The sequence below is a fragment of the Apium graveolens genome, chromosome 4 (assembly GCF_009905375.1).
Source record: "Apium graveolens cultivar Ventura chromosome 4, ASM990537v1, whole genome shotgun sequence".
NCBI classification, from domain to species: domain Eukaryota; kingdom Viridiplantae; phylum Streptophyta; class Magnoliopsida; order Apiales; family Apiaceae; genus Apium; species Apium graveolens.
In genome coordinates, this window is record NC_133650.1 from 183,751,149 (window position 1) to 183,760,979 (window position 9,831).

Sequence of the window (9,831 nt, forward strand, 5' to 3'; positions counted from 1 at the left end):
GGCCATGAGGATGTTGTAATAGTTGGAATATCCCTGACACTTATCACAAGCTCGAGAAAATTCAAAGGCATCTATTTTCAATGTCGGCTAATAATAAACCTGGCGAGGGATTTTCTGAGCTTGCGAACTACACCTAGTGATTGCCACAGATACCCTCATGGGCCTCCCTCATTATGTAATTACATTCTCTCCATCCATATATTTGAGGAGGGGTACCTTGAATCCCCTTTGATACAGAAACCCATCATAAATTACATAATGAGCTGTATAGTACTTCATTCTTCTGGCCTCGTTCTTTCCTTCTAAAAGTATTTCTTCTTTTATGTAAGCCAAGATGGGGGTCATCCATGTCAGGCCGAGACTATCAAAAATGCTAGTTATCTCCTCTTCAGGCACACTGGACCTCCCCTGTATGTCAAGGGGGACAACCCTTAATAGAGTGGTCTCGCAACGTGAGCCCAATTTGGCTTGCTCGTTCACCCCTCATTCTGCCTACGCGGGATGAGTTCGAGTCTCACCTTATTGAACATGCTGAGTATTCTTTGCGCGCATTTTAGATAGGGATTTGTCCTAGGCCCCTTAGCCTGATATACACCATTTATTTGGTACACCACAATCATTAGAATCACTAAACACGTTCAAATTTTTTACCTTCATATTTAAGGCTAGTTTGAGTTCATTGATGAGGGCCTCATAATCAACATCATTATTGGTCGCATGGAAAGTCAGGTATGTCATAATTCTTATCGTGTGCCCCTCTGGGCTAATCAACTAGGTTCCGGCTCTTGTCCCCTCCCCATTACAAGCTCCATTCATAAACAAATTCCACATGGGGCACCATTCCGCTTCTCTTGTTTACTTACATCTATCCCAGGGATAACACCAAGGGCCCCATGGCCCACCTCCTGATATGGTGGAAACTCGAGAATAAAATTTGCTAAGGCTTGACCCTTGATTGCGGTTCGAGGCTTATAATGAACCTCGAATAGGGAAAGCTCTACTACCCACTTCAATATTCAACCAGAAGCATCAGGATTGTACATCACCTTCCTAAGGGGATAAAATGTCCTCATCTTTATCTTATGAGCTAGGAAATAGGGCCTACGCTTCCGGGAGGGCAATATTGAAGCATACACCAATTTCCCGAGACTTGGGTATCGGGTCTCTGCATCTCCTAGTCTCTTACTCACATAGTATACTTGAAGCTAAGCATCATTCTCCTCTCGGACCAATACCGCACTGACTGAAAAGTCAGACCCCGCCAAGTATAAGATTAAAACCTCCCCTTCCTTGGGGTTGGATAACATTGGAGGGATGTTGAGGTGTTCCCTTATGTTTTGGAAAGCCATTTCACGCTCCTCTGTCCACTCAAAGTTCTTCCCCACCTTTTTGATGTCCTTCAAGAATTTTTGGCACTTATCAGAGGATTTTGAGATGAAGTATTCAAAGCGGCTACCCACCCTATTAGGCTCTGTACATTCTTCACTCGATGAGGGGACTTCATCTCGAGCAAGGCTCGTATCTTGGAAGGATTGGACTCAATGTCCCAATGATTTAAAATAAAGCCCTGAAACTTTCCCGTCTCTACCCCAAATACATATTTTTGGGGGTTGAGCTTCATCCTGTACTTCTTCAAAATTTGGAACATCTCAGCTAGGTTAAAATATGATCTTCTTCCTTCTTCGACTTTACCAGCATATCATCCACGCAAATCTCCATGGTCTTTCCCAGTTGATCTTTGAACATTTTGTTTACCAGCCTTTGATAAGTCGCTCCAACATTGAGTTGTCCGAAAGGCATCCCAAATGGTTATAGCCCAAGTAAGCATCCATGAAGCTGAGCAAGGCATGCCAAACCATAGTATCAACCAGTTGGTCAATTCGAAGTAGGGGAAACTATTCTTTGGGCATGCCTTATTGAGATCCGTGAAGTACACACATATTCTTCACTTACCATTTAGCTTCTTGACTAGCACAGGGTTTGCCAACCCCATTGGATAGAAAGCTTCCCTTACCAGCCCTACGTTCATCAGCCTATCCACTTCTCCTTTGAGGGCTTCTGCCCTCTCCCCGCGGATCAGTAGCCTCTTTTGCCTCACCGCTTTATTTTTTGGGTCTAGGTTGAGCCGATAACACATAACATCTGGATCAATTCCCACAATGTCAGAATGCGACCATGCAAAGAAATTAGATTCTTCCGCAAAAATTTAGCCATGCCATCTCTTAGTTCTGGACTCAGATTAGAGCCAATCCTGAGCAGCTTCAAAAGATCATTTGGGTTCACCAAGATGGTATAGTATCTTCTGCGGCCCCAACCCTTTCGATCATTGGAGGCATCCTCGGGTCCAAGTATGTTCGGGCTTCACTAGTATCTCCTACCTCTATGATCGTTATCCCCTTCGTACTTGCTATCTCAGGCTGATGGGCTCGAACCGGAGTCATCGATCCTTTAGAAGTCGCGGTCACCTCACAGGTGATTCCATCATGTAGATCTATGATGGTTGTTATCTCCGTTCGCACTCATTTTCCTTTTTTAAGCCTTGCGGCTACCTGCTTTGGGCTCTCTTCTTTATCACTTAATTCTTCCACTATACCTTTCTGCACCATCATTATGGGCTGAGAGGCCTCCATTAATAATGTACCGGGTCGTGGCTCCACTTGAATCCCCAGGCTCTCGAAGTATCCCTCCGACAACTCTTCAATTGAGATCGTGTTACAAGTTTCATGCTCTTTGGGGCATTTTCTTTTCTTTTCATCTGTCTCTTCCTTGAGGACATCATCTACTTCTAACTTTGAATTCTTTCTAGCTCCGTATCCTTCCCCTTTCGGTTGTCTTTTCGAATGTGAGACCCTCCTAGAATCATGTGAATGCTGCTGGCTCGAGGCACCCTCTCATTTTCCTCTGGTAGTGGTGGAGGGACATCATGATATTCTGATATGTGCTTTCAAACTTACTTGAAAACCCACTCCGTTAACTTGCCCTGACGGATCAGGTTTTCGATCTCGTCCTTCAATTAACTACAATTCGATGTATCATGCCCCGTGACCTCATGTTATGTACACCATTTTGAAATGGCCCTTTTGTTGTAGTATGTTAGGGGGTTGCCTTTTTAATACCCCCTTCCCCGCATATATTGTATATATATGGTCAATAGAGGCCATGAGGGGCGTGTGCATCTTCTATTTTCTTGTATAAGGCCTCCCTGCCTCTATGGATGTCTCATTGCCCCTAACATCCTTGTTTGGGCTCGAGCTACGCTGATAAGTTTTCTTTCTTTCCTTAGGATTTTAGGGCATATCTCTATTATCTCGGTAATTTTCACTGATCTTTAACCCTCTCATCGATTTCTCTACCCTCTTAAAGGGCTCAGTCTGCTCATAAAATTATGCTCGGGTCCTAGGATCACTGGCCTGAAGGCTTGTCCAGAAATTTGACCCCACTTTCAGCCCAACAATCAAAAAAATCTAATGGTCTCCTCGCTAGCATCCCAAACTTTGGGAACTTCGACATTAAATCATCGAAAATACTCTGCAAGGAGTTCTCTCTCCCTTTGTTTGATGTTGACTAACGTGGTCACTGGGGGTGAGTAATGGAGTTTAGACTGACATTTCCTGATTAACAGGTCTCCCAACTGTTGCCACGTCCTTACGCTGGCGGGCCCTAACTTAGAAAACCACTGTTGGGCATTTCCTCGGAGTAACTCCGTGAAAAGCCTACAGCGGGTTGGCTCTAGAACCTGGTAGACTTCCATCTCCGTATTAAACTTGATGAGATATCCAGCTGGGTCTATCTCCCCATTGAACAGAAGATCGGGTTTGTGTGTGAACTCCCGAGGTAGAGGAGACGGAGCCACTAAGGCCGGTGATCCCCACTTATCTTGCTCCATTCGATCTAATATCCTTCTCAAATCTCCAAATCTGATAATTTATCTCCCCCTCACCATGTGTGTTACTTAAGTGATGAGAGGCATGTTGCCGCTTATAACGCCTTCCTCCCCTAGCTCGCACTTCAGACTCCTCTTCCTTGTCGCCCCTACGTCCTCGCTGTTTGGTTTTTTTAGGAGGGGCGGCCCTTTGGCGCTTGCGCGGTGGAGTCACCGCGTATCTCCTTTGCTAGATCTCTTGATCTCTAGGCTTTTCCTCCTCTCTCTTTTTCTTGATATTTTCTAATTTGAGTATGAGGTCATGTTCGCTCATTTTTTTGCCCTCGCGGTCCAACACGCTGGTTGACCTGTCCTCGGATGAAGCTAGCTTTTGCCCCAATCCCTCGAAAATCTGGCTGCCCCGCTTGACCTACTTGGGGGTATCTCATCCCACTCCAACGACGCCTATTTCTTTCGTCCGATCTCGCCTACCACATCATTGAACTCGTGAATGAGCCATTTTTAGGGCTCTTTCCTTTCCAGTTGCGTTGAGATGGCTTAAGGCGACGTGCCTTACGCTTGGAATTCCTAGTGGAACCCTTTTTTACCATGGACATCCTACTGTTGATCTCACTCATCTGGTTATCGAGCCCTTCCATATAGGCTAAGACGCTTGCCCATCAATAGGAACGGGTGGTGATAGTGGCGCCTGGTTCTCAGGGGTGTTTGTCAAACCCGTTTTTGGTTCCCTTATTTCTACCGCATCCTGGTACTACCACTGACTTGCCTTAGACTTGCCTTATTTAGTCATCTTTTTTCCCTAAGACTAAACCACCCCTCCTTCTAGTGCCAAATGTTAAAGGGAGAATTTAGTTTAACAGTGTTTGGAAGGTTGTTGGTCGAAATAAAGATCAAGTATAGTGTTTTTAGGGAGGAGGGAGGTCTTGTATGGTGGTGGCTAACCTTGTATGATGACTCCTCAAGAAAGAATAGGGTTTTCTTTATTCTTTCTCGAATATTAACTTATGTCTCATACAAGTGTCTACATACCCTATTTATAGGTAGCAATCCTCACGTAATTCTTGGTGAATAAGTTACCTAAGGTAGAGTTAAGATTTTTCTATACATGCAGCCCAAGCGTATTTCTTAGTCAGACCTTCAGCGAATCATTCACGTAATCTCGACCGATTAAATAACAGTACTTAGAATTAATTCTCACAAATCCAGCCCCAAAATCACTTAAACTTTAATCTCCCCTCTAATTGTCATTGATATTAAATTTCTAATTTCATAGCTGTATACAAATAACCCCGGATATGAAATTAATCTTGTAGGCCGGAGGAAGATCCTCTTCAAAATCGTGAGATTACAGATTAAAAAAAAAAGGTTGTGTTTCTGTATTTCTATAATATCAATGAATTGTTAATTATATTTTATTAATATGTACAGTTGAACCTTGATTAAGTAATAATCGTTAAAGTAATAATCTCGTTAAAATAATATTTTTTTCCGATCCCAACATAATGTACACGGTATATTTTTACTTCCGCTAAAGTAATAAACTCGCTAAAATAATATTTTTTCTGGGTTTCAGCCCTATTAATTTAAAGAGGTTTAACCATAGTACTTTGTTTTTAATCATATTAGAAATTTGGTGCTATATCAAAGAAAGTCCGCTTTTAATAATAAAATCCATGCATTTCAAATTATAGGCTTGTTCCTTCCTTACTAATAAAATTGATGTATTTTAAATTATGGTCCTATTTGGCAATTAGCTATTAGTTGTAAGAGTTTGAAATAATTGTTTTAATTAAATAATTGAGTTAATTGTTTCGAATAAAATTATTTGATAATAAATTTTTCAATTAGTTTCTTGTATTGTTGATTTCACGGGGCAAAAGTCAGATTTGTCTGCTCAAAAGTGAGTCTAAAGAAGTTTTCTTTAGGTTTTGTTAGTCGGTTTAAAACTAATTGTGCCGCAAGACTATCAGGTTTAACCCTTAACCATTGACGGTCGGTTTTTCTTATAATAATAATTTTTTCAAAATTAATTTTTAAAACCAAAAAGTTATTTTAAATAATTAAATATCAAACACTAATATTAGAGATTTAATTTAATCAAAATTCTAATTTAATTTAAAACGCTACTTTTCAACAAAAAAGCTAAGTTACAAACATGTGGCCCACATGTCCTCGTATTGATGGCGTGTGTTCATGATTTACGTATCTATACTATCTAATATCTATACTATAATAACTAGAATGAAATATAATTTGGTTCAACAGTTATTTCTTAATTTTGGTTATTAAATAAAATAAATAAAAAGTTTTATATATCTGCTAAACTACTAATTTGTTAAACTACTACATATAGTCTACTTATCCTTCTAAAATACGATCACAATGTATCCAATTATTAAAAAATAAATAAATAGTGTTATATATCCTCTAAAACTAATAAATTGCTAAACCATTAGACGGAGTCTACTTATTTTACTAAAATTATAGTATTATTTTTATTATAGATTTATAATTATTATTTATTTACAAAAATATTTTAAAAAATAAAATATGATGAGATAAATAAATTTTTTAAATATTAACGAGAACTCATGCGATACTATGGATTTAAGCTAGTATTATATAAAACCGAATCATTCTTTTTTTTTGAATTGGCTTTCTAAGTATATATAGTATATAATATAGCAAAAGTTACAAAACATATATAAGCTGGAAATATTTGTATATAGCTAGCTAGCTAACTTTAGTTTGCATAATTGAGACATGAAAAGGGCTGGAGCATTACTATCACCAATGTTATCTTCTCTCTTTCTCTTCCTAATTTCAGCTTGAAGCTTCACTCCAAACAGCTTTGGCCCCTCATTTTTGTTATCATCTAATTTATCCTTTTCTGAGAACATAGCCACCATGTCAAGCAACTCCTTGCACTTGTTTTTCATAGTCGAAAGTTCCGAATTTAAAGCTCCATTCTCCTTCTTCAGTCTTTCATTTTCATGTACTAGACTTGTGTATCCAGACGAGGAAGACGTCGAAGAAGTTGTTTTCGACCTCTCGTGATCTTGATCTTGATCAGATTGTTCTTTTAGTGTTTGAGCAATTGGATGTGTTTTGTTTGTCCATGATTTTCTACTACGAATTTTGGAGAGTAGGTCTTTTTGGCCCTTGCAGAACATGGCATTGCAAAACTCCCACCGGCTTGTAGCAACTTTTCGAAACCCCTAAATGATGATGATTGACATGAAGATTAAAACATGAAACTTTAGCAACTTCTTTCGTAGAACTTGTTTATAATGACTAGGTATATTTATATATATGGATGTGCGCTGTGGCCTGTGTGTTGAGAATCACAAATCCTATACAAATACAAAGACACGCATATTACAGCAACTTTTTATAGAAGAAACAAGATTAATCTGCCAGGGCTAAGGATATAATCTGCTTATCTCAACCTTTGCTGTATATATAAAAATATGGGATAAAGAATATAAAAAGAAAAATTTAGGAGAGCGCCGTACAATATTGGGTGGTTAGGAATTGGACTTTAGTAATAATGCGGTTACTAATTTCATAAGTAATTATTCTATAAGTTTATAATTACTTGCCCAAAAAAACGAAACTAGATGGCTAGCTTTTAGACTCCAGTTCCTGATATCATGCATGACGTACAAATCAAACCAGAAAAATAATGAGCTCTTTCTGAAAGTGAGAAAGAAAAAGGACCAAAAGAATGAGCTTTTCAGTGAGAAAGTGCACTCAGAGAATATACCGCATTTTCCTACAATAGTCGTTCAATTGCTTATGTCAAAAACTTTCCAGAAGAAAGTTATCTATCAGTACAAATATCATTACTTTAGTGAGATGAAAGTAAGCGTGAGGTGAGATATGGATGTGAATATTGATAAATTTAGTCTCAAGTTCACCGGTAAAATTACAAAAATTGTTTTAGGATATTTTGTTTCTATTGGTAAATGAATTTAGTGATAAAGACTCTTAATTTAAAATTCTTACAAAGAATATTTATAGGTGTCAAACATTTAAGTATATTTTTTTTTAAATAATTAAGTTTATATATCCTAAATGCAGTAATCTATTCCTATAAATAAATTTCATAATAAGCCGGAGTCCAAAACAGGAACTTGGAAGATAACGAATGAGATTTTATCATTGAAAAATAATAATATAATTAATTTTGGACACCGATTATTATGATACCGCTAAATATGAAAAAATTTGTTTTTATATATTTCCAAAAATATTTAGTTGACCCGAACAATACCTAGTAAGTTTTGTAATGATTAACTATTTTCAAATCTAAGTATGAAAAGAAATAGAAATAATCGTATATTTATAAGTTTAATTCTCTAATTTAGACAGCTTAACTACTTAATTAACGGTGTAAAGCCGATGCAGAAAAGAAAAAGAAAAGAAATCAAACATGCACTTTAGCGAGTTAAAAAAAAAGAGTTGACACATGAGAAAAAATTTGGTATACATAAAAGCTAATGAGTTAATTGCACTTTACAATCCTCACCTTTCATTTAAAATCAAAATAGTATATCTATTTTACAAAATACAGTTTGCAATCCTTAATCAATACATCCCTTCCGGTTATAAAATTGAAATTGAGATGTTAACATTAATAACTGAATTTCAAATTAATTAAAATATTTATTTTAATACATTTTTTACATGAAAAAAATTATAGCTATTTTTTATTAGTAATATTCTAAATTAATCATATTGCTAAATACTTAAAATATATTTATTAAGCAAAATATATGTTTATATATATAATCATAAAGTTTCTAAATATATCTATATTTTAAAATTTTAAAAATTATACCGAGTAATAAAATAATTGACATTATTATTATTTTTATAATTTAAAATTCTAAATTTTAGATTAATTTCAAAAAATTTAAAATTATTATTTAAATATTTTGCTGAACAATTTTACCCTCCACAATATAAATATTTTTAACAAAATGGTTAAAGGGATGCATATTATACTTGATATCTAAATTTAGGGGTTGCAAACTGTGTTTTTGAAAGTAATTATATAATTTTATTATTTAAAAAAAGGTAGGGGTTGCAAAATGTAATTAACTCAAAGCTAATTAACAAAGTTATCATCTCAAAACTCAATCAGCAAGAAGGAAAGAAGGGGTAAAAGTAGAAATTGGGCATACATAAGTGTTGAGCTGCCTAACAAAGCTTGAGAAATTGCTATGTTTGAATAGCGTTGGCAGCAAATCTCTAGCGAACTCCGCCGGCTGCCACACCACAAAACCCGTCCCATCGGAATTCCAAGACACCACTTGATCAGTCGCCTTGTTCTCCACAAGCATGTATGTTTTCAACAAGAATGGTGGTGGTGATGACTTCCTCATCACCATGTATTCTTCTAACATTCCTTTTTCACTTGCACTCTCCCTCATCATATACCTATATCTTATCGAACTTTTCTATTTTTCTCAGCGGAATATATGTAAAATCTAGAACCAGAGATCCTAAGATGGAGATGAGAACACAAGGATGGAGGTTATATGTTTCCAATCCCAACAATAAAAACCCAACACGAAAACACAGTTCATGAGAAATGCAAGGGGATTATACCAACTTCTTATCTTTCTTTCTTTCCTTCTACTAGAGAATGATTAAAACGTATGTTTTATATTTGTTCCTTGTAGCCTATAGCTTCTCAATATATATATAGTGCTCAGCTGCCACAAAAGGATGACTTTTTTCAAATTTTACTTTATTCAAACGTAATTTGCATAATTATTTTTTATTAACCAATCTCCTATTTTAAAATTCGTACATAAATATATCGGTACATAAATGTGTGCAATTGAAATCAAACCTATAACTTGGCAATAACAAATTTTTAAGCCTCATATCCCATGAGTTAATTTGCATAATGTTTTTATATTTTGGATTCAGTCTCT

At 36.6% G+C, this 9,831-nt stretch overlaps 1 protein-coding gene across 1 annotated transcript; it reads right to left on the reverse strand.

Annotated features, from left to right (window-relative positions):
• Positions 1-6,497: 6,497 nt before the first annotated feature.
• On the reverse strand, positions 6,498-9,556 carry LOC141716975 (heat stress transcription factor B-3-like). The gene is made up of 2 exons (XM_074519111.1): positions 9,073-9,556; positions 6,498-7,101 (listed from the first exon to the last, which is right to left on the reverse strand). The coding sequence occupies exons 1-2, from the start codon at positions 9,322-9,324 to the stop codon at positions 6,613-6,615; spliced, it is 741 nt and encodes a 246-aa protein (XP_074375212.1). The 5' UTR covers positions 9,325-9,556; the 3' UTR covers positions 6,498-6,612.
• Between the last annotated feature and the right edge of the window lie 275 nt (positions 9,557-9,831).

Coding starts and splice junctions, on each gene's coding strand:
- LOC141716975 (XM_074519111.1), bottom strand. CDS start 9,324: ATGATGAGGGAGAGTGCAAGTGAAAAAGGAATGTTAGAAGAATACATG. Junction 7,102..9,072: donor TTAGGCAGCTCAACACTTAT/GTATGCCCAATT, acceptor ATCATCATTTAG/GGGTTTCGAAAAGTTGCTAC.